The following is a 25506-nucleotide window of genomic DNA, read 5'->3' as shown; positions in this document are numbered from 1 at the left end:
TGGTGTCCTATGGCATCAGTTCCTGAAAATGCACGCGCAGGTACAGCAGGCAGTAAAAAAAAAAGGCAAATGGTATGTTGGCCTTCATAGTGAGAGGATTTGGGATGTTTTACTCTACTTGTATAGGGAATTGTTGAGGCCACACCTGGAGTAGTGTGCACAGTTTTGATGCCCTTATCTGAGCAAGGATCTTCTTGCTATGGAGGGAGTGCAGCAAAGGTTTACCAGGCTGATTTTTGGGATGGCGGGACGGTCATATGAGGAGAGACTAAATCGGTTAGGAATATATTCATTGGAGTTAAGAGTCAGAAGGGATCTGAGAATTTTCTTAGTCTCTAGCATGATTAGACAGAGTAGAGTCAGAAAGAACGTTCCCAATGGTGGGAGAGTCCAGAACCAGGGGTCATAGTTTGGGAATAAGAGGTAAAAGATTTAAGACTGAGGCAAGGAGAAATTTCTTCATGCCAGAGATTTGGCAATGTGTTGAATTCACTACCATAGTTAAGTAGTTGAGGCCAAAATGTGGTGTAATTTTAAGAACAAATTAGATATAGCTCTTGGGGCTAAAGGGATATGGGTGGGTGGGGAGAAGAGATGATCAGGATATTGAATTTGATGTTCAGCCATGATCATAATGAATGTCAAAGCAGGTTCGAAGAGCCGAAAGACTCCTGCTTCTATTTTCTATGTATGTTTCGCTATGTTTCCATCTAGCTGCCTGCTAGTACCTCACACAAGAAGGTATCTTCCATAAAGGGCAGCACGGTAGCATTGTGGATAGCACAATCGCTTCACAGCTCCAGGGTCCCAGGTTCGATTCTGGCTTGGGTCACTGTCTGTGCGGAGTCTGCACATCCTCCCCGTGTGTGCGTGGGTTTCCTTCGGATGCTCCGGTTTCCTCCCACTGTCCAAAGATGTGCAGGTTAGGTGGATTGGCCATGATAAATTGCCCTTAGTGTCCAAAATTGCCCTTAGTGTTGGGTGGGGTTACTGGGTTATGGGAATAGGGTGGAGGTGTTGACCTTGGGTAGGGTGCTCTTTCCAAGAGCCGGTGCAGACTCGATGGGCCAAATGGCCTCCTTCTGCTCTGTAAATTCTATGATAAATAATACTGTAGCAAGTCTAAATGGCGAATGTATAATCATGATTTTATTAGTGCCACAAGTAGGCTGACATCAAGTTGTGAAAATCTCTTAGTCATCACACTCCGGCGCCTGTTCGGGCACACTGAGGGAGAATTTAGAATGTCTAATTCACCTAATAAGCACGTCTTTTGGGACTTGTGGGAGGAAACCAGAGCACCCGGAGGAAACTGACGCTGACGGGGGGAGAACGTGCAGACTCTGCACAGTGACCCAAGTCAGGAATCAAACCTAGATCCCTGGTGCTGTGAAGCAACAGTGTTAACAACTGTTAGTAAACTAGAGTCTAAATGGTGAATGTTAGTAACTATTTCATTAAAGAGAGGTAGCACAGCCAAGTCCAATCTAGTCCTCACTCAGCATTCATATACTTACTGACATTATAAACTCTGGCTGATATTTTTACTCCTGCTCATCTCAGGGTCACTCGTATAACGGAGTTAAACTAACCAGATGCTGACTAGAAATGATCGGGACCCTCACGGTTTGAGTTCAAACGGCTCTGCCTCAGATATTAGTTGAAGATGACATTTAAAACGCAGGCTGCACTTTATCACCACCCTCAAGACAAATTTCTACTTAACTCACCGTCCGTGCTATCAGAACAAGATGTTCCCAAAGCAGTGTCCCCACTGTCTGCTGTGCTGGGCCGCCTTTCTCTCCTGCGTTGAAACTTTTCTGAAAGTGTGGGCGTTTGCCACTCAGCTTCACAATAACTTCCTCTCCGTATATCAGAATCTGTTGAAAGCAAAAATAGATTTAAAAATATCACATTCTTGCCTCATTAACTCTAGTAGATTGGACAGTTCATCAAACTATATGCATCGTTAGCAATGACCGTGAAAAGCTGATATAATAATAATGGGCGGAGATAAAGGCTTAGAACTTCAGGGTAAATGCAATGGTTCCCCACAAAGCTACTGTGATCCTGGTGGCAAGTGCTTTAGAGGGGATTCCAACCAGGCATGAATTACATGAGGCTCAGTAGCATATGTGACAACAGCAAACAGTTGAGAGCATGGCTTATAAGTCACTATACCGCAAACTGAAAAACGGCTGATGTAGTTCAAAAACAGTTTTTAAAAAAGACGTAGGAAAAAATAATTTTCCATTGACTTGTTACAAAATTAAAAATGTAAACTTTTTTTTTAAAAAGTCGTCCAATAATTGCCCAAATTTGAACTAGCTCTTTACTTGGTGTTTGAAGTAGTGAACCCTCAAAAGTAACATTGGAGCAACCAATGCAACTTCTGAATTAACGTACCAAAGAACGCACTGAATTAATCTCCATATTTGGCCAGAACTTAAGGCATAGTGTCGATTGTCCTCTGATCCATGGTCTCCTCCAGCATGGCTCCCACTGGGAGAGCTGGATTGCTGAACTAATCTACTTTGCTTTTTAGTTACAAAGCATTCCTACTGCAAATGGAGTGGCTTACACAAACTAATTGTTTAGACAACTCTCCACTTAACAGCACATGAACAGAAACAAGGCATAATTGATTTTCCTTTTGAGTCTAAATTTTCTCAATCTTGCTTAAAATCCTGTTTGTTCCCAATACAATTCCTAACAAACAGGCTTGTAGCACCAGTCGTCACCTCAAAGACAATGATAGCTACAATGGCAAGTGGAAACTGTTTCACAGTAGGAAGTTGGGGTTTAAGGCAGCTTGCGGAGCCGGCGCAGAGGAAACTTACTTAGCATCTATTTTTGGGGCTTCAGGCAAGTAGCCATTTGTCAAGTATAAGCCTGGATTATTAAACGTTGAAAGTATCATCAAGCTCAATTCGATCCTTACCCAACATCTGATGTGCACTTTCTGGCAAGGTCACTGGATAGCAATCAGAAGCAGGCCATTTGGCTGATTTTACCACAACCTATTATCAATCAGTGACTGACTGAGATCAACTAATTCAGCATGGTATGAAGATCAAAGCAAACCAGTGGATCGCATGTGCATTTAGGGATGAGCAATAAATGCAGGCCTAGCTAGTGATGTCCATCCACACCCTGTGAAAGAAATAATTTTTTTAATTGCATGCGTATGATTTAATTTAGCCACTCCATAAAAAGGATATACTAACACAGCCTGATTTAAACAAACGATGGATAACTTATAATTGGACTTAAGGAAACAGGGTTAGAATGGAATGCAGCCACAAGTTAAGAATTCTGTTCTATTCAACTGGACACAAAGCAATAAATACTGCAACTTTGTTGCGGGAGGGCATAAAACGCAGAATGGTATTTTTATTTTATATTTGTCACACAGAGTACATTAGAAGAATACCACAGGCAGGCAAGTTTAATACAAGAGGTACATAATGATGAACACGTTCAAAGTGGATGGTGTCATAATATACATCCATGTATATAATGGAGTGCAGACAGGCAGTGATGACCAGTGAGCACACAGAACACAGCATCCAATCACCAGACAGGACACGACCACTATAAAGCCAGAGGGCACCAGTTTCCCCGCTCTCTCGGGATCCAGCCTCTGAGACAGTCAGAGCTCGTGAGCATTAGCCAGTGCAAACACCATGTGGTAGTCAGTTAGTCTGGTGAGGCTAGCCTCAGGTCTCCAGTCATGTCAGCATTGTCAACACACAGTTGAACATGTAATATAGTTAGATGTTAAATAAAATAGTGTTGCATCTCATCAAGTGTTGGAAGTCTGTCTCTCGCTACACTGCACCAAACACAGTCCACATAGACCCAGCCTACCCAACACATCAGATGGATTAGATCAAGAGTGACTGTCGCAAATCACTTTCCCAGAGTTTGAGACTATAGATTAAAATCCAGCAAACCTTTTTCACTGAAGAAACACAGAACTCATTATGCTGACATTACTCTTCAGTTTTGTTCAGGGAATTTTGCTAATTTAGTCTCTAGGTCAGCAGCAAACAAAGCAATTAAAATCTAAAAAATTCCATTTGCCAAACAATGCTAAAGTTAACAAAAATATCATACAATAAAGGTAAAATTACTAATATTTTTACCAATACTATAACCAGCATCCTCTGGGGGCCCTATGAGTAAATGCAAACAGAACAACAACAGCAGAAAAGCTTGCTGTTTTGACCCCATGTTGTTAGCAGATTTTGGTAGGGCAGCACCGTTGAGTAGAACAAAACAAAATTTGCCTTACATATCCAAACTATTATGGCTACTCTGTATAGTGATCCCCACTGATCATCATAAGATGCCTGGCTGAGGGATGGAATCCAGGGAGGGTGAAAGCACAAAACATCCCCACCAAAATATTACCTTTAAATCAGGCTAACCTGTTGTTAATTACAGAAGTTTTGGGTCATAGGGAAGTCTCATCCTCATTTTAAAATCTCTCCATGGCCTCAACCCTCCCTGATCTCTAATCTCATCCATCTCCACAACATATTGGTTCATCTGCACTCCTCCAATTTACTGCATCATTGGTGGCTGTTGCCTCGGCAATTTCTGGAATTCCGTCCATCTCTCGACTTCACTTTCCCCAAGACACTCATTAAAATCTATCTATTTGACCAAGCTTTAAGTAATCTGACCTAATATCTACATAGCTCGGTGTCATACTTGGTTTTAAAAATGCTCCTGGGGCATTTCATTATATTAAATGTTACAAATACAAGTTCTTGTTATAGAACAAAATATTTATTTCTTGCTTTTATGCCATTTTAAGCTAAGGTGTATAGCTTTAGATACTTAAAAATACCAATCAATTTCTGCATAAACAGATTCCCTTTCCCAACATATTGCTTAAGAGCCAATGTTTAATGGAGGTTTATTTACATAGGTATCAGCTTCCAGTGCCAGCTCCAGGTAGGCAGTCTTCATGCTCATGAGCTTCAGACAAGATTCAACAATAGAAGGAGTGTAATTCACCTTTTCACATGGTGCCCAACTTGCAGGAGAGTTGCTGTATTAGAAATTTTAATAAGGTAGACTTGTATTTGCAAAGTTCTTTTATGACCTCAGATAGTCCCAATTGTCTTACAACCGATTAGGTACTTTATAAAAAGTGTACTCATTTTTATAATAGAGCAAATAAGATAGCCAACTTTTACACAGTAAGGGCCCAAAAACATCCCAATAATATCCAGATTTGATCCTTCATGTTAGTCGAAGATAGCCTTGGATCAGTGTGTGAAGTTAGCACGTTTTCCCAGTGTCTGCGTTAGTTTCCTTCGGGTGCTCCAGTTTCCTCCCAGAGTCTAAAGATGCACAGGGTAGGTCATGATAAATTACCCCTTAGGTGTCCAGAGATGTGCATGTTAGGTTATGGAATTGCAGGGATAGGGTAGAGTGCTCATTTGAAGGATCAATGAAGACTCAGGCCGAATGGCCTCCTTCTGCACTGTAGGAATTCTGTGATTCTATGGGCCAGAACACCTGGGAGAACTCCTCTGCTAATCTTCAGTAGTGCAATAGGATCTTCTCCATCCATCTGAGCAGGCTGACAAGACCTCTATTTAACTCCTCATGCAAAAGGCTTCATCACTTGGTCATGCACTAAAGTCTGGATGGACCGACAGCCTAGATTTAGAGGCAAGAGGGCTACCACTCACCCACTGCTGGTCCAGGCCGATTTATTTTCCTCTCCCCGAATCAAAGGGAACCACTTTAGCATTCCAATTATAGTACAAAATTAAGATAAACTATTTAGTTAAATTAGATCAATGCTCAGACTTAAGACATTTCTAAGCTAACAATTTCCTGTTTCAATGACTTTGGATGACTCGTCACTTCGTGGTACAAAACCTGGGAGTATTGCTGATATGAAAATATGCTGTTGAAGCTTTTCATTGTGCATTGGGACCGAGAATTCCAAAATTCAAAAAAGGGGCAGCAATTTATATTGTACGAGAAAAAGGTGCTGTTTGATTGGCACGTCAACTTTGGTCAAGACATTATCTATTCTATGGCAACACCTTGACCAGCAGAGGTGATGACTTGCCAACCAACCATCTTTTCCTCCTTTGAAATTTGACATTGTTGCATCTGACCTGATGAGCTCAAGGCAAAAAGCTTCAACAGTATGTCTCTTTTCTAAGCAATATTTGGGATGACATTGCAGACCAAGTTTCCACCGAGCACTCTGACCAGAAACGTGCATAAATAAAATCAGAGAACAGATGTAGATTAAGACGACGGAAAAGATGATGCTCGGATGCCCAAAAGAAAACAAAGGTTTCTGGTGATGGAAGCTTTGTCCAATAACTGGGCGGAGTAGAAGACCTCCACTCCACTCAAGCAGAACTCTTCTCTGGGCTATTAACATGGCAAAGGCATCCACCTTCATCCCCATCTGAAGCACCGGCAAGTCGGATAGCCCAAAACTGATCAGCGGACATGGATCATAACCAACATTGAGTATCTCCGACATGGTGTTAAAGAATGAGACCCAAAAGCCGATCAACTTGGGACAAGATCAGAACATGAGTGTGGGGCTAACTAGCCCAAGGACAATGCTCATACATGTTCTCCACCCAGAGAAAAAATTCACTCAGAATTTACAGTGCAGAAGGAGGCCATTCCGCCCAGAGTCTGTACCAGCCCTAGGAAATAGCAGCCTACCCAAGCCCACACCTCCACCCCATCCCATCCCTGTAACTGCACCCCATCTTTTTGGACACTCAAGGGAAATTTAGCATGGCCAATCCTCCTAGCCTGCACATCTTTGGACTGTGGGAGGAACCCGGAGCACCCAGAGGAAACCCACGCAGACACGGGAAGAATGTGCAGACACCGCACAGACAGTGACCCAAGCCAATAATCGAACCTGGGACCTGGAGCTGTGAAGCAACTGTGCTAACCACTGTATTACCATGCTGCCTTCACCCTCACTTCAGCAAGATTCACCCTGTGCACCACCGTGAATTAGATCCGACTCAGCCAAACACAAGAAGACATGGTGCTGACCCTGTGAAGGACCACGCTCCATACCTTATCATCCAAACTCACCCTCCCATTTTACCCTCACCTCACTTAACAGAGCTGGCACCACAGACGATATGGCCACATATGTCTGAAATAGTTCCCCCACCAGACCAGGCCATAGACAAAATCCTCTTCCATAGGGGAGTGGGTGGTGCCAAGAGAAAGGAGGGAAAAGCAATGCGTGAAAAATCACAAATCTGAAAGTATCTGAAAAGACTGAAATCAAGCAGTTGGAATTTCTCCGCCAGCTCCTTAAAACTGGAAAACCTCCCCTCCACAAACAGGTCTTCAAATCATTCCCCTTCCAAGACTTAACCTAGAGTTTAAACCCACTGGCTGGGAAAGGTGGTTAATGCAGAAGGGGGCTAGCAAAGACAGGGAACAGAGCTTAAAATGCTGCCTGAACTGCTTCCAGATTCCCAGGTTGGACACCACCACTGGACTCGGGGAAAATCTTACTGGAAAGAAAGGCAACCATGCAGTTACCACTGCACTAAGGCGAGAACCAGTGCGGGAGGTTGCCTCCATTTGTCCCCATACGGAACCAGGATCGCTGAACCACAACATTATCTTCTGAATATTGGCTGCCTAATAGTAAAACAATAAATTGGCTAGAGCCAAACCTCCAGATTATATCACTTTGGAGCAAAGCCCCACAGATCCTCAGAGTCTTACCCGCCCAAATAGAGGAGGACAGTAATTTATAATGACTTTGACAAAAAAAAAAAGACTTGGAGAGAAAAATTGGGAGAGATCGAAAACAAAATAAAAATCTTGGGGGTACATTCATTTTAATAGTCTGAACCCTGCCCGCCAAGGACAGGGGGAGGTTATCCCAACTTTGCAGATTAATGCAATTTAATTTATGAAGCAAGGCCCAATTGTGAGCCACCTGCACCCCCAGATAAAAAAAGTTAATCTTGGTTGAGCAAGGGGGGGGGGGGAGAAGAGAGACGGGACGGGACGGGGGGGAAATACGAGGTTGACCGGGAAGCATTCACTCTTGCCCAAGTTCAACTTGTACCCAGAGAAGGAGCCAAAACTCCCAAGCAGTTTCATTATCTCGTCCATAGAGGGAACTGGGTAAAGAGATACCGATGAGCCCGTGCGAGGGCAACAAACCACAGGATAAGAAATCATTAAACATATCCAAAATTAAAGACGCCAACTGTTCTACAAACTTCTGAAATTCAATGAGGAATCCTTCTGGGTCAGGGCCCACCACTATCTTGACAATGGCTTTAATGGTGTGTCTGTAGTCTTTTTCTGCTTGCCAACAACTCCGGGTTAGGGCAAGTGAGTATTGGTGATTCAACTCAAGAATGGAGTCCAGCCTCTGCTGCTCCGACCTCACTGTCTTCACCATGTGCACTTTGTAGGCGATAATCCACCAATCCAGATTAGGGTTCAGATCACGATTTAAGTCCCCACACAAAATAAGCTGACGCAAATCAGTGAGGGAGACGAGCAGATTAATAAAATTCATATCATCGCAGTTTGGAGCACAGATATTAACCAGAACATCTGGGGTGCTCACCAAAGTCACAGACAATAACAACTCTGCCATTGGAGTCAACCAAGATTTTAACGGCAGAAAACAGAACCCTCTTATAAATTAATATTGCCTCTACCCGCAATATCATTGAAGACCGAATTAAAAAACTGTCCCACCCACTCCTTCCACAGCCTTATCTGGTCTCTGAACCACGCAAATAAGTCTCTTGCAAAAACACCACATCGGAATTTAAACACTTCATGTGAGTAAATACTCTCGCCCTTTCAACTCCTGATGTTCCTAGTGACCAAACAAATTGGGGGTATCGTTTCCCCCCCTCCCCCAATCCAGAGTCAGCCATTTTCACCAAGTGAGATTACTCAACAGATACTCAAAAGGTATAGCAACCAGGCCCACCCAAAATGGCCACCAAATCAAATCACAAGACGAAACAAAAAAATCTGCAGTCACCGTCAGCAAACTACCCCACCCCTCCATACCCTCACCCTCCGATACTACCACACCCAATACGCATACAAATTGAAGCAAGGCAAACACAACCAAAATCTACTTCTAACAATCCCAAACCCAAAAGAACTCTTAAACTCATTATCTAAAAAAAACCTCAATGAGCTGCGGCCAAGCCTTCAAAATCGTTCCCATTAGTTAACTTTAGGTTAGCAGAGAGGTTCCGAAATAGTTAAGAAAAATGGTTACAAACAATGAAATACTAAAACCACAAACTATTGCGCTCCAACAGGGAGCTATATATTTTTATAACAATCAGAACAGAACCCCACATAAAACTAAACCCCGAACTGTAAAAATGCAACACTAAGAACAAGAAAATGCAAAAATAAACATGGAACCCGAACTATTCAACATGCCGTCCCAGCAACCAAAATACTCAATCACCCCACGCACAACCAACGTTTAACAAAGGAGTCCGTCTCTCCCGCACATCAAATAAATAGTCCTTTTCCTTGAAAGTACTTTTAGCTGCACAGAATACACCACACCAAATCGAACTCAACTCTTTTGTACAGGGCAGCCTTGGCTTTATTGAATGCAGCCCACCTTTTTGCCAGCTCCTCCCATGTCTGGTAAAACCTGATGGTGGGGCCTTCCCATTTGAAATCACGATGCTCCCTTGGCAATCTCAGAACCCACTTTCTCTCCTTGAAGCTAGAGAACTGCACTTTTACCATACACATTGGATCCTCAGGACAATGCCTCTGCTGGAGCATACAGTGGGCTTGGTCCAACTCAGAAGAGGATGTGCAACCATCTTCCCAAACATCTCCTGCAAAAGTACTCTGTGGGCTTGGGCCTTCCATCCCCTCTGGCAGCCCCACAATTTAGACGTTTTACCTCCTGAACGTATTCAAAGTCACTTACCTTGGCCTGAAACGATTTATTCGTTTCGGCCACCAATGAGGCAACCTGATCTCAAAAGGGCCACTTCCTTGTATTTTATCATGGGCTTTCACAGTTTCATTGGTCTTCTCCAGAGCCACTCAGCTGGGGGCCAAGGTCTCCTCTGTAGATTTCCCGATGTCCTCCAACACAAGCCGCCAGTATTTAATAAAATTCTTTTGCCAAGGCTCTTGAAAGCACCTCAGACTTTAGTGGAGTGGCTGGAGCCCCAGAATCTGGCTCCACCATTTTCTCAGCCGACAAGCTTAGAGAGGCCTCCGATTCCATCTGCGAAATTCTATTGTCTGCCTTTTTACCCCCGACTTTTCAGACATTTCACTTTTATAGAATCCTTATATAATTAATTATATGGGTTTTCAAAAGAAAATATCCCTTGAAACCAAAAAAAAAATGACCAAAAGTGCAGTAATCTAGCGGGGGCCACCTCGTGTACGTCTTCTCCCTACATAACACCACGGAAATCAGCATTCCACAAGTTAAAGGTTACAGTGCAGCCATCCTTCATTTAAAATATATATATATTTTATTACAAAGGTGTAAAAAAAGTTACAGCACATAAACATCCCGGGAAACAAACTTCCCAATAGTCAACTATACAGTTTGTACAATGTTTCCCCCTTTTTCATCTCTCCTCCTCCCCACCCCCACAATGAGCAACTCCTCAAACACGGTCACGAATATTTGCCGTCTTGTCTCAAATCCTTCTGTCGAGTCTCTCAGCTCATACTTTATCTTTTCCAGCCACAGGAAGTCGCACAGGTCATCCAACGAGGCCAGAACCCCGGTGGTGATGCCGACTGTCACTCCAGTCAGATTTGTCTCCGGGCAATCAGAAGCGAAGGCCACGATATTGGCCTTTCTGATCTCAGAGTTCCAGCTTCTCGAGGAACACAAATATCACGACCAACGGGTCCGGGTCTACCTCTTTCCCCACTATCCTTGCTAGGACTGAACACGCTCGCCCAGAATCTCTCCAAATTTTCACAACTCCAGAATATATGCACATGATTCGCTGGCCCCCGCCCACACCTCTCACACTCATCTGCCACACCCTAGAAGAAACCACTCATTCTTGCCAGAGTCATATATGCCCTATACAACCTTAAACTGTATCAGGCTCATCCTTGTGCACAAGAAGGTCCAGTTTACCCTACACAGTGCCTCACTCCATACTCCAATTGATCTCCCCTTTCCATTTCTCCTTGATCTTCACCATGCACTCGCCTCCCTGCTCTCCCAGCCACCAGTATATACATCTCCAATTCTACCCTCCCCTTCCACATCCAGAAACAGCAGTCACTCCAGCAGGGTGTATCTCAGCAACCTACGGAACTCTTTCCAGACCTTTCGTACAAGGTCCCTTACCTGCAGGTATCTGAACACTCTCCCCCTCGGGAGTTCTACCCTTTCCCTCAGCTCCTCCAGACTGGCAAACCCTTCCTCCATATACAAATCCCTCACTTTGACCAGCCCCACTTCCCCCAAAACTCCTATACATGCTATCCACCACCCCTCCCAGCTCAAACTCATAATTCACACACAACGGTGTTAACACCGACATCCCCTCCATCCTAAAATGCCTCGTCAACTGGTTCCAAGTCTTCACCATCGACTGTACCACCGGTGTCCCTGAATACTTATTCTGCGCCATTGGCAACACTGCCGTCACAATAGCACTTAAGCTGGACCCCATACAAGATTCCTCCTCCATCCTAACCCATTCTATCCCCTCTCCTTCCCACATTCGCCGCCCAATAATAATGAAGCAGGTTGGCCTCTGTAACAGGGTCCTCCTAACGCTCGGTACCTTCCCCGCCCATACAAAATAATCGTGTCCAGCTTCGAAAAAAAGGCCTTTGATATAAAGATTGGGAGTGTCTGAAAAATAAACAGGAACCGAGGGAGAATATTCATCTTCACTACTTGGACACTCCCCGCCAAAGTCAACAGCAGTGTTGACTCCCAAGATCTCCCTGGCCTCCTCCACCAGCTTTGTTAAGTTCCACTTGTGCAGCATCATCCCGTCCATTCCCTCACTGCCCGAATCCCCAAATACCTGAACCTATCCCTAGCCACCTTAAACGGCATCTCCCCGAACCAAGTCATTCACCGGAAACACTTTGCTTTTCCCTACATTTTAACTTATACCCAAAGTACTCCCTAAACCTCCCCAGCAGGCACATGATCCTTCCCATACTCCCCAGCAGGTCCGAAACATACAACAGTAGGTTGTCAGCAGAAAGCGACACCCGATGCACCCTCTGTCCCCTCAATCCCCTGCTACTCTGCCGACCCCCCAAGGAGCCATCAACAAAGGCTCTGTAGCCAGCACAAATAATAGTGGGGACAAAGGCACCCCTGCCTTGTTCCCCTGTATAATTCAAAGCTCCATGAGCTCATATCATTCGCCCGCACACTCGTCCTTGGTGCCACATTTAGCAAATGCACCCATGCCACAAACCTCGGCACAAACCCAAACCTTCCCAGAACTTCAGACAAGAACCGCCACTCCACTCGGTAGAATGCCTTTTCCACATCCAAGGACACCACAACCTCCGGATGGATTCATGACTACATTTAACAACCTTCTTAAATTGCTAGAAAGCTGCCGGCCCTTCACAAAATCAGTTTGGTCCTCTGCAACCACCCCGAGACACAATCATCCATCCCTCCTACCAACAACTGTATTCCAAAGTAATATGGGCTTATACGGCCCACATTCCACTGAGTCCTTCCCCTTTTCAGCTATAACATAATCACTGCCTGTGTCATCGTTCCCGGCAGTTCCCCCTTCTCCAACGCCCCCAAAAGATGCGGTGCCATTTCCGTCGCAAACTCCTGTTAAAATTTCAGATATTTGAGCCAGGGAAGTGGGATGGAAATTTTCAATTTGCAGGATTGAAGGAGCTGGAAGCAAAGTATGGGCTGGAGCAGGGGGAAATGTTTAAATACATGCAGGTTCGAGATTTTGCCAGAAAAGGAGATACAGAACTTCCTGGAGGAGCTGGCCTCCACATTGCTGGAGGAGGTGCTGACAAAGGACTGGAAAAAGGGGGTAGTGTCAGCGGTCTACAGAGCTATTTTGGAAGAGAAGGCACCACTGGAAGGGATCAAAGCAAAGTGGGAGGAAGGGTTGGGAGAGGATATGGAGGAGAGGTTCTGGTGTGAGGTTCTGGCGTGAGGTTCTCTGGAGAGTGAATGCCTCCACCTCGTGCGTGAAGTTGGGGCTGATACAGCTGAAGGTGGTATACAGGGCACACCTCACGAGGGCGTGAGTGAGCCGATTCTTTGAAGGAGTTGAAGATGTGTGAGAATGTACGTGAAACTGGACCCGGGCCCCCGGTTGGCCATATTCGGGGTGTTGGACCAGCCAGGATTGGAAACAGGTGCAGAGGCAGATGTTGTAGCCTTCACCTCATTGATCCCCCGAAGATGAATCCAGATGGGTTGGAGAGCAGCCTCTCCACCCTGTGCCCTCGCGTGGCGGGGATCTGTTGGAATTTTTGACTCGAGAAGGTTATGTTCGAACTGAGGGGGAAGGACAGGGGGTTCTACAATTCATGGGCATTATTCATCATGCACTTTCAAGAACTGGATAATATCGAACATTAGTTGGGGGGCGATGGATGTTAATAGGAGCTATGGGGGATTCCCAATTCCTTTTTGTCAGTTGTTTATATAAACATGTGGGCAAATGTTTTGGGTTTGGTGGGAGGGTGGGATCGTTGTTATTGATATGGGGATTGACATATTTGCTACCGATTATTGTTGGTGGGTGTAAATTTGGGAGAAAATGCAAAAAAGGAGAATAAATAAATATTTTTTAAAATTCCATCAGATATCCATCCGACCCTGGCGCCTTCCCCAACTTCATACCCCTGATACCATCCAGCACCTCCTCAACCCCAGGGGTTCCTCCAGCACCTACCTCTTTACTTCCTCCAGCTGAATAAGCTCCAGCTTGTCCAAGAACAGTCCCCATGTCTCCCTCTTCTCCCCACGGGTCCACCTTGCACAATCCCCGGTAATAATAATAATCTTTATTGTCATAAGTAGGCTTACATTAACACTGCAACGAAGTTACTGTGAAAAGATTATTTCTAGTCGCCACATTCCGGCACCTGTTCGGGTAGACTGAGGGAGAATTCAGAATGTCCAATTCAGCCAACAGCATGTCTTTCGGGACTTGTGGGAGAAAACCGGAGCAGCCAGAGGAAACCCACACAGACACAGGGAGAATGTATAAACTCCTAAACGTGTCCGACACGACACTCCCAGCCCAGATCCTCAATATTTCACTGGACGCGGCCTGCCTCCGCTGCTGGTGCGCTAACATGCAATTCTCCATCTCTCCATCTCTCCATATTTATACTGCACCCTTCTTGCCCTACATCACTGTCTTACCGCCCTCTCCATTGTCAGCCGATCAAATTGCCCCTTTAAGGTTTCCTCTTCGCCAATCCCTCAGTGGTGGGCACCCTCGAGTATTCCCTATTGACATCCACTACCTCGCTCACTAATTGGTCATATTCCTCCCTCCTTTCCTCGAATGAGATAATCGCCCCTCTAACCACTACTTTTAGCGCTTCCCAAAAAAATGGCCACCGACATCTCCCCATTCTGGTTCAACTCCACATAATCCTTAAATCGCCGCCCACATCTGGTTTCAAAAGCCTCCATCCACAAGCAACCCGGAATCAAACCGCCACCCTGGCCTCTGCTCTCGTCCCAGCCTAAGCCGAGGCGCAAGCCAGTGGTCGAAAAAAAACTATCTCCGCGTACTCTGCCCCCACCACCCCGGCAAATATATCTCTGCTCACCACAAAATAATCAAACCTTGAATACACCGTGTAAATGTGGGGAAAAAAGGAATTTACCTACTCATTAAAATTGCCACTCCGTGATTTTGAATTGAATCCCGAGTGGAAAACCTTCTTCACCCACCCCTTCCTTAACCAAAGCTGGGCCATCATGCGGAGTTGTGTCTCCTGCAGAAAGACCACCTCCACTTTCAAGCCCCCGAGGTGGGCAAACATCTCCAATCACTTAACTGGTCCATTAAGCCCACGGACGTTCCATTTCACCAGCCTTACCAGAGGCTTACATTCTACTGTCCATCATCCTCCCCACTTAGCTCCAGCTCCGTTAATTCCACCCTGTACCTAGCCCATCCCAGATGTCCCCCTTCTCCGACCCTGACCATGTCATCTCTCACCCACTGCTACGTTGCGTCAAACTGCCCACTCCCCTCCCACTTCTCGGTCTTCTCCCCCACCTCACTTCCGCTCACCAGCATTATTCGGCCGCTTCTGGGGTCTCAAAGTAATATTCCTTGCCTACAAACATAACTTCGCCGGGTGGAGCACCCCAAACCTGATCCACCACCGGTGCAGAACCACCTTGGCCTTGTTGAACCCTCCCTGTCATTTCACCAACTCGTGTTGGTTATTAATGTTGGTTATTTATTCGGACCGGCATTATTATTTCGATTCCCCGGAGGAGGCGTGAGTCTTCGTGCGGACGGAGAAACTGGACTTGAACTAGGGGTTTGGGGTTGCGGGGTCGGTTGTAATATCTTAGCGCTGGATTCTGCTGTTGCTATGTTCTTTTTTTTTGTACTTTTGCAATTTTGATATGGTTATTTATGGGGGTGTTGTTCTGCTATGTTTTTTCTGCTGTGGGGCATTGGTTGAGTTGTGTATCTTGCGATTCTAGTGGGGAAAAAAGTGTTGTTTGAGGCATCGGAGGTGGTGGCGGATAAGGGGGGTAGGTATGTTATGGTTAGGGGCAAGCTACAAGGAGAGAAGGTGGTACTGGCTAGTGTGTATGCCCCAAATTGGGACGATGCGGGCTTTATGAGGCGTATGTTGGGACGGGTCCCGGATCTGGAATGGGAGGTCTGATCATGGGGGGGGGGGACTTTAATACGGTGTTGGATCCTTCGCTGGATCGGCCCAGCTCTAGGACGGGTAGGAGGCCGGCGGCGGCCAAGGTACTGAGAGGGTTTATGGATCAGATGGGTGGGGTGGATTCATGGAGGTTTGAGGCCGAGGGCACGCGAGTACTCTTTCTTCTCCCACGTACATAGGGTCTACTCTCGGATAGATTTCTTCGTGGTGAGTAGGGGACTGATTCCGAGAGTGGAGGAGGCCGAGTATTCGGCCATTGCAATCTCCGACCACGCTCCGCATTGGATAGAGTTGGAGATGGGGGAGGTGCGGGACCAACGTCCGTTGTGGCGGTTGGATGTGGGGTTGTTGGCGGAGGAGGAGGTGTGTAGGAGGGTCCGGGCAAGTATTGAGGGGTACCTCGAGGTGAATGATACGGGAGAGGTTCAGGTGGGGATGGTCTGGGAAGCCCTGAAGGCAGTGATTCGTGGGGAGCTGATATCCATCCGGACACACAGGGAGAGGCGAGAGAGGAGTGAGGGATAGACTGGTGGGAAAGATGCTGGAGGTGGACAGGAGGTATGCAGAGGCACCAGAGGAGGGACTGTTGGGGGAGAGACGCAGCCTGCAGGCTAAATTCGATTTTCTGACCACTAGAAAGGCAGAGGCACAGTAGAGGAAGGCACAAGGGGCAGTGTACGAACATGGTGAAAAGGCGAGTAGGATGCTGGCTCATCAGCTCCGCAAGCGGGATGCGGCTAAGGAAATTGCTGGAGTGAGAGACAAGAGTGGGAATGTGGTGCGGAAGGGGGTAGAGGTGAATGAGGTCTTCAAGGACTTTTACGGGGAACTGTACCGGTCGGAGCCAACGGGGAAGAGGAGGGGAATGGAGAGGTTCCTTGACGGGCTTTCTTTCCCGAAGGTGCAGGAGGAGAAGGTGGAGGGGTTGGGTGCGTCGATTGAGCTGGAGGAGCTAGTTAAGGGGATCGGGCAGATGCAGTCAGGGAAGGCACCGGGGCCGGATGGGTTCCCGGTGGAATTTTATGTAAAAAGTTTGTGGACCTAGTGGGCCCCTTGCTGGTGCGGACACTCAATGAAGCGTGGGAAGGGGGGACTTTGCCCCTGACGATGTTGCGGGCGCTGATCTCGTTAATTTTAAAGAGGGATAAGGACCCCCAGCAGTGTGGTTCAGACAGGCCCATATCTCTCCTCAATGTGGATGCTAAGGTCCTGGCAAAAATCCTGGCCACCAGGATAGAGGACTGTGTGCCAGGGGTTGTGCACTAGGACCAGACAGGTTTTGTGGAGGGAAGGCAGCTGAACACGAATGTGCGGAGATTGTTGAATGTCATCATGATGCCGGCGATTGAGGGGGAGGCAGAGATAGTGGTGGCGCTGGATGCGGAGAAGGCCTTCGATACAGTGGAGTGGGGGTACCTATGGGAGGTGTTGGGGAGGTTTGGATTTGGTGAAGGGTTCATTAGATGGGTACGGCTGCTATATGAGGCCCCAATGGCGTGCGTGGCCACGAATAGGAGGAGGTCGGAGTACTTCCGGCTTTACCGAGGGACCAGGCAGGGTTGCCCCCTGTCCCCCTGTTGTTTGCACTGGCAATCGAGCCGCTGGCGATGGCGTTGAGGGATTCAGAGAGGTGGAGAGGCTTGGTGCGAGGTGGAGAGGAACATAGGGTGTCGTTGTATGCCAATGACCTGTTACTGTATGTGGCGGACCCGGTGGGAGGGATGGAGTTGCTAGCTGAGTTTGGGACCTTTTCAGGTTATAAACTAAATTTAGGCAAGAGCGAGGTGTTTGTGGTGCACCCTGGAGACCAGGAGGAAGGAATTGGTAGGCTCCCACTTAGGCGGGCAGGGGAGAGCTTTAGGTACCTGGGGGTGCAGGTGGCCAGGGACTGGGGGACTCTTCACAAGCATAACTTCACCAGACTTGTAGATCAGATGGAGGAGTTCAAGAGGTGGGACATGCTGCCATTATCGTTGGCGGGGAGGGTACAGTCCGTCAAAATGACGGTGCTTCCGAGGTTCTTGTTCCTCTTTCAGTGCCTGCCCATCTTTATCCCCAGGGCCTTCTTTAGGAGAGTGACTAGCAGTATTTTGAGCTGTGTGTGGGCACATGGGACTCCGAGAGTGAAGAGGGTGTTCCTGGAGCGAGGGAGGGATAGAGGCGGGCTGGCGCTGCCCAACCTTCTGGGGTACTATTGGGCAGCCAATGTGTCAATGGTGCGTTAATGGGTGATGGAGGGGGGAGGTGCGGCGTGGAAAAGAATGGAGATGGCGTCATGTAGAGGTACGAGCCTGGGTGCCATGGTAACGGCACCGCTGCCGCTCTCCCCTAAGAGGTTTACCACGAGCCCGGTGGTGGCGGCGACCTTAAGAATCTGGGGACAGTGGAGACGGCATCGGGAGGAAACAGGGGTCTCGATGGAGGCTCCACTGGGTGGCAACCATCGGTTCATCCCGGGGAACAAGGATGGGGGATTTAGGGGGTGGCAAAGGGCGGGCATCAGCAAATTGAGGGACCTGTTTATTGGCGGGAGGTTTGCAGGCCTGGGGGAACTGGAAGATAAATTTGGCCTTCCCCAAGGGAACATGCTCAGATACTTGCAGGTAAAGGCGTTTGCTAGGTGACAGGTAGAGGGATTCCCTCTGCTGCCGTCGCGGGGGATGATGGACAGAGTGCTTTCGGGGGTGTGGGTCGGAGAGGAGAAGGTGTCTGACATCTATAAGGTAATGCAGGAGGTGGAGGAGTCGTCAGTGGAGGAGCTGAAGGCTAAATGGGAGGAGGAACTTGGGGAGCAGATAGAGGACGGGACTTGGGCGGATGCCTTGGAGAGAGTCAACTCTTCCTCCTCATGTGCGAGGCTTAGTCTCATCCAATTTAAGGTGCTGCACCGGGCTCACATGTCCGGGACTAGGATGAGTAGGTTCTTTGGGGGCGAGGACAGCTGTACCAGATGTTCGGAGAGTCCAGCGAACCACGCCCATATGTTCTGGGCATGCCCAGCACTGGAAGAATTCTGGAAGGGGGTGGCGGGGACGGTGTCGAGAGTGGTTGGATCCAGGGTCAAACCAGGGTGGGGACTCGCGATTTGTGGAGTTGCGGTAGAGCCGGGAGTGCAGGAGGCGAAAGAGGCCGGTGTCCTGGCCTTTGCGTCCCTAGTAGCCCGACGAAGGATTCTGCTACAGTGGAAGGATGCGAGGCCCCCAAGTGTGGAGACCTGGATCAGTGACATGGCGGGATTTATAAAATTGGAAAGGGTCAAATTTGCCCTGAGAGGATCAATACAAGGGTTCTATAAACGATGGCAGCCTTTTCTGGACTTCCTGGCTCAAAGATAGGTAACGTGGTCAATAGCAGCAGCAACCTGTGTCTGTGTGTGTCTGTGTCTGTGTCTGTGTGTGTTCCTTATTGTAGTGTCTAGTCTGTAACTTTATATTGTGTTAATTTGCGTTGCTGTTAAAATGCTGTGTTGTTCATGGAGGTGGGGCGAATGTTTATGATTGTTAATATTATTGGTATTTTACTATGGTGCGTTATTGTTGTATAAATTCAAAATTTTTCAATAAAAATTATTTCAAAAAAAAAATTAATGTTGGCTATTTACTGTTGGGTTGGTAAGGGATGGCAGGGGCTCCAATGTCCTGATATATTGGAACCTTGTTCCCCACCCATTCGCAGGTGCGCTTCTCCCTGGCTCAATGAAAGATCATAGAACATTACAGCGCAGTACAGGCCCTTCGGCCCTCGATGTTGTGCCGACCTGTGAAACCACTCTAATAGCTACACTATTCCCTTATCATCCATGTTTATCCAACATTAAATGCCCTTAATGTTGGCGAGTCCACTACTGTTGCAGGCAGGTTATTCCACGCCCTTACTACTCTCTGAGCAAAGAACCTACCTCTGACATCTGTCCTATATCTATTTTCCTTCAATTTAAAGCTATGCCCCCTTGTGCTAGCCATCATCATCGGAGGAAAAAGGCTCTCACTGTCCACCCTATCTAATCCTCTGATCATCTTGTATGCTTCAATTAAGTCACCTCTTGACCTTCTTCTCTCTAACGAATACAGCCTTAAGTTCCTCAGCCTTTCCTCATAAGATCTTTCCTCCATACCAGGCAACATCCTGGTAAATCTCCTCTGCACCCTTTCCAATGCTTCCACATCCTTCCAATAATGCGGTGACCAGAACTGCACGCAATACTCCAAATGTGGCCGCACCAGAGTTTTTTAGAGCTGTAACATGACCTCATGGCTCCGAAACTTAAACCCTCTGCCAATAAAAGCTAATACACCGTCTGCCTTCTTAACAACCCTATCAACCTGGGTGGCAACTTTCAGGGATCTATGTACATGGACACCGAGATCTCTCTGTTCATCCACACCACCAAGAATCTTACCATTAGCCCAGTACTCCGTATTCCTGTTACTCCATCCAAAATGAATCGCCTCACACTTTCCTGCATTAAACTCCATTTGCCACCTCTCAGCCCAGCTCTGTAGCTTATCTATGTCCCTCTGTAACCTGCAACATCCTTCCGCACGGTCCACAACTCCACCGACTTTAATATCATCTGCAAATTTACTCATCCATCCATCTACACCCTCCTCCAGGTCATTTATAAAAATGACAAACAGCAGTGACCCCAAAACAGATCCTTGTGGTACATCACTAGTAACTGAACACCAGGCTGAACATTTCCCATCAACCACCACCCTCTGTCTTCTTACAGCGAGCCAATTTCTGATCCAAACTGCTAAATCACCCGGAATCCCATGCTTCTGTATTTTCTGCAATAGCTTACCGTGGGGAACCTTATCAAAATGCTTTACTGAAATCAATATACAGCACATCCATATATACTGGGCAACTCCTACTCAAAAGGCATAGGATCTTCTCTTTCCCCACAAATTTGTGTATCACTGCCTGTGGCGGCTCCCCAGCTCCAGCCTTCTACCTCAGATGTGTGCGCTCTATCCACTTCAAGGGCCTTATCTAGCACTCCCTCCGCCACCAGCCCCGTCAGAATCTTTGAGATGTAGCTTGTGGCACTCACACCTTCCACTCCTTCTGGCAGGCCCACTATCCTTAGGTTCTGCTTTCTCAAGGTAGTCTCCTGCTCCCACGTTTGCCTCAACGTTTTGCAATGCTCTCCCAAGAGCCCCACTTCCAGCTCCAGTGATCACTTTGATCGAACATCACCCCTTCAATCTCTCGGATCTGCGACCCCTGCACCTCCAGACACTTTTCACCCGCTCCATCAAGTTCTTCAGCGGTGCCACAGCTCTTTCGATGGCCTTCAAGCGGTCCTCTCAACTCCTTCCTTTGCTGGCGTAACTCATCCTTAATAAAATCCATCAACTGCTCCATCTAGGGCTTTCCGACTTGCACCAGCCCTTCCCCGTCTGCCATCCTTCCACTGGTTGCTGCATCTCAGGTTTCCTCCAACTGCTTGGCCAGGTCCCTCACCGTCTTAAGCCGGGTTTGGTAATACCACTCCCGGGGGGGACATACCACTCCCAGGGGAAAAACTACTCCTCCGACATTCAACTATCTGACCTTCAAATACACCTTTCCAGCGAAATTACACCCAATGTCGGGTAAAAGAACTCTTTCCTATGCCTTTGAGCAGGAGTTGCCCAGTGTGCGACCACTCACACCATGGCCACCACCGGAAGTCCATCCTTCATTCTTTGCCACAATGTCATTTGCATAGAATTTATAGTACAAAACACTGGTGCTCTTTATGCTGGTGTTATTGCACATTAACCTTCTTTACCATACTTCATCTCACCGATTTAAAATCTATTTTGTATTGTGCATTTATCTAGGCTCCTGTTAAATGCACCAATGAGATTCATCCCAACTGCTCAATGTGGTCGTAAGTTCCACATTCTATCCACTTTCTAAATAAAGGAATCTCCTTTTGGATTGCAGGTGTGTGTGTCAGCTGTAGCTCAACTGGCAGCACACACTTCTTTTGAGATAGAGGTAGTGGGTTACAGTTGCACTCCAGAACCGGAGCACAAAATGCAAGGCTCAGTATTCCATACAGTACTGAGGAAATGCTGCATTGTCGGAGGTGCCTTCATTCAGATAGGATGTTATACCGATGATGGATGGAGAAGAACTGATGGTAATATTTCAAAGAGCAGAGGAGTTCTTTCCAGCACCCTAGCCAATATTCATCCCTCACATAAAACACGTCATCATACTGCTGTTTGCGGGAACTCGCTGTGGGCAAACTGCCTGCCTGGTTTCCCGAAAGACATGCCGTTAGGTGAATTGGACATTCAGAATTCTCCCTCCGTGTACCCGAACAGGCACCGGAATGTGGCGACTAGCGGCTTTTCATAGTAACTTCACTGCAGGGTTAATGTAAGCCTACTTGTGACACAAATAAAGATTATATAACAGTGACATCAAAAAGTACTTAATTAGTTGTAAAGCATTTTAGAGCATCCAGTTGTCAAAAAAGACACTGAACAAATAAATGCAAGTCTCTCTTGGGATTTAGTTTATATTTATAGATTATATTTATAATCTTTAGTTTTGGACACCCCCTTGTAGTTGAGGTTTACAAAGATTGCTAGGCAAAGGAAACATGCAAATTATCAGTTCAAAAATATTTCAGATACACTGACTCAAAAACAAAAATGAAATTCTACATCTAGATTAATTATATTCAACAAACAAATCAGCACATACTCAAACCAAAAATTCAAAACATGCTTCCCATTTATAGAAAGAATTTTGAGCAATCTGCAAATGTTGGGAGGAATGGCATTTTCTCAAGGAAAGGCATGCCATTGTCTGTCTCAGCCTGACCTTAAACCCACTCAGCAGGTTTGTTAATGCTTTATGTCAACAGTTAGTGCTTGTGTTAGCAGAGATTTTTAAAAGGACAAGGCAGATCTCACACCATTATCAATTTACACTATTTCAAACAATAGTACAATAGCAAGTTGCCAAGAAGGATAATAAACTATAACAAACTATAATATTTCTATTTTCAAAGCAGATTTGCTTGTGATCATTTGTTAACAGTGGTGAATGATCATCAGATGCGAGCAGTGTCAAGAAAACAGCAAAGGGGAAATGGACTCAAAACTTCCACTGCCAGGAAATTCCTTTTGAAACACTAACGTGGGAAGCCTGCCAGGGACACTCAATGATACCCTGTCTGCCAATTTGTGCAAGACCTGATCATTTCAATGCATAGTACTTTTCTGCATCGCTGTACATTATGTTAAACAGATCAACTTGGAAGGTACTGTGCCGGCTACTTGCAAGTTGCTCTGCATCTCACCCCAAGTACACCTGGGTCCTTGCTCCAAATTAGGAGTGGCACGGTGGCTAGCACTGCTGCCTCTGCCGGCTACTTGCAAGTTGCTGTGCATCTCCCCACAAGTACACCTGGGTACTTGCTCCAAATTAGGAGTGGCACAGTGGCTACCACTGCTGCCTCGCAGCGCCAGGGACCTGGGTTCAATTCTGACCTCGGATGACTGTCCGTGGGGAGTTTGCACTTTCTCCCCGTGTCTGCATGGGTTTCCTCCTACAGTCCAAAGATGTGCAGGTTAGGTGGATTGGCCACACTAAAATTGTCTCTTAGGGTCCAAAAGGTTAGGTGGGGTGACTGGGAAAGGGTGAGACCGTGGGCCTAGGTAGAGTGCTCTTTCAGAGGGCCGGTGTAGACTCAATGGACCAAATAGCCTCCTTCTGCACTGTAGGCATTCTATCGTATGATCCAGGACTGGATTGGGCACAGCTGCAATGCTCTTTTACTGTCAAATACCTCGATCCAAAATGAGAAATTTGGAAAGGGTTCTCAAGGCTGGCTGTCACACACTTAAAGATTCTAAGTTGGTGAGATGAATATTAAGAGATTGGAGAGAACTGATACAAAAATCAAGGGAAAAGTGCTTCTCATGCTTGAAATGGTTTCATCTGCTCAGCAGGACAATGGGAATAACACTGCTCCCAAAGCAAAACGCAGTTAAAACCAACTCAATTTGCCCCATGACAGAGACCTTAAAATAAAAAGCTGCAAATACTGTAAATCTGAAACAAAGTCAAACTGCTGGACAGATTCTGTAGGTCAAGCCACATCTGTAAAAAAAAAATTCAAACACTGGCACTTCAAACATATCTCATCAGAACTGGAAGATGTAGACTGACAGTCTTCATTCTCAGCAACCCTCATCAAGAAAAGACAACAGAGGTTTAGGTTTGAAGTCAAAGTCAACTCGATGGTCAAATGGCTGAAAAGTATCAGTAGAAAGAGGAGAAGCTGTTGCTTTAGCTTACATTGAGTTTCACTGGACCGTGCAGAAAGTCACGGACAGAAATTAAAGTGAGCATGCGACAGAAAAATTACAATGGCAAGCGGAGTTCAGATGTTCAAAAATGTGATCACCTAATCCAATGTAACGGGGAACCCATCATAAGGATCAAACAGTAGAGTGGGTTGGAGGAGGTACAAGCAAATCACTGTCTCACGTATAAATCTTTGAGGCCTTGGATAGTGTTGCAGAAAGATAACAAACAGTTGTTTCTACTGTGCTTATGTGGCAAGGTGCCAAGAGCAAGCTGGTGCATGGCATGTGGTCCAAATGATGGATCATGGCAAGGTGGCCTGCACCCCTGGGGCTGGCCAGCTTTTCCTTCACTCTGTTCCTTTCGAGCCCGAAACATTAACATTTTTTCTTCATTTACAAACCCCATGCTGCTTGGGAGTGTTTCATAATTTACTTTTTGTTCCATAGGAGACCCTACTTCTGTCACATTATATTACTGTCGCACCTTAACAAATGCATTATTTCAATTCAAGCCTTGCAACCTCAACCTCTGCACATGACTAACAACTAAACTGTCCCATTTACATTGTAAAACAGTCACAAAAGGTCAGCCATCTCTCCACCCCAGACTGTGGATGAAGGATGCCAACTTAATAGAAAGACTATGATAGTTTCCATTTCCATTTCATCCCCCCCCCCCACTTCAATATAGCATCAGCACTCTAGCATTCCACTTGTTAACATTTTAAAATCGTTGTACATGTTTGAGTTTCACAAATGAGCAGTCCCATCATATACAATTTCAGAATGGTATTCTGCTGAACTGACAGTTCACATGACGTTATTTCCCACGCGTGCAGACTGCCAGAATTTTCCCAATATAAATTCTAGGGCTGCTACAAATCATTTTTGTAAATCCTAGCTGCATTGATATACAAAGTGCTTTACAAACTATGGAAAGTAAGTTGCACAACTATCAGAAAAGACTGGTCTCTTTTCTCCAGAAAACAGAAGATCGAAGGGGGATCAGCTACAAAGAGATTCAAAAGGGTAGACTGACCCACGCTAGATATATTTCCACTTGTGAAAATCAATAGTCAGAAACAAAGACAATCACCAATAAATCGCAGAGGATAACGTTCCACAAAGCCAGAAAACCTGTGAAATTCAGCAGAAGGGAAGATGACGGACCTCATCTTGGGTGTGGTTGCTCATATCACTGTGGAAATACTGACTGAGGTGATTGCGCAGGAGCTTGAACAACAGTTTGCGAAGCATTTTC

At 46.3% G+C, this 25506-nt stretch overlaps 1 protein-coding gene across 6 annotated transcripts in view; it reads right to left on the bottom strand.

Moving 5' to 3' along the window:
* Nucleotides 1-25506, bottom strand: part of LOC119966434 (centrosomal protein of 85 kDa-like) — a 51934-nt gene that overhangs the window by 13709 nt on the left and 12719 nt on the right. For 4 of the 6 annotated variants that reach the window (XM_038798118.1, XM_038798102.1, XM_038798145.1 and 1 more), the window contains one exon: nt 1731-1880. In XM_038798118.1, coding sequence (XP_038654046.1) covers nt 1731-1880 — 150 coding nt within the window. Of the gene's footprint in view, nt 1-1730; nt 1881-2941; nt 3154-25506 lie in introns of all 6 variants that reach the window. The other 2 variants (XM_038798128.1, XM_038798138.1) reach the window with 1 other exon arrangement.

Source organism: Scyliorhinus canicula, chromosome 1 (genome assembly GCF_902713615.1).
Source record: "Scyliorhinus canicula chromosome 1, sScyCan1.1, whole genome shotgun sequence".
NCBI lineage: Eukaryota > Metazoa > Chordata > Chondrichthyes > Carcharhiniformes > Scyliorhinidae > Scyliorhinus > Scyliorhinus canicula.
The sequence above is the reverse complement of the archived record's forward strand: the minus strand, read 5'-3'. Positions and strand labels throughout refer to the sequence as shown.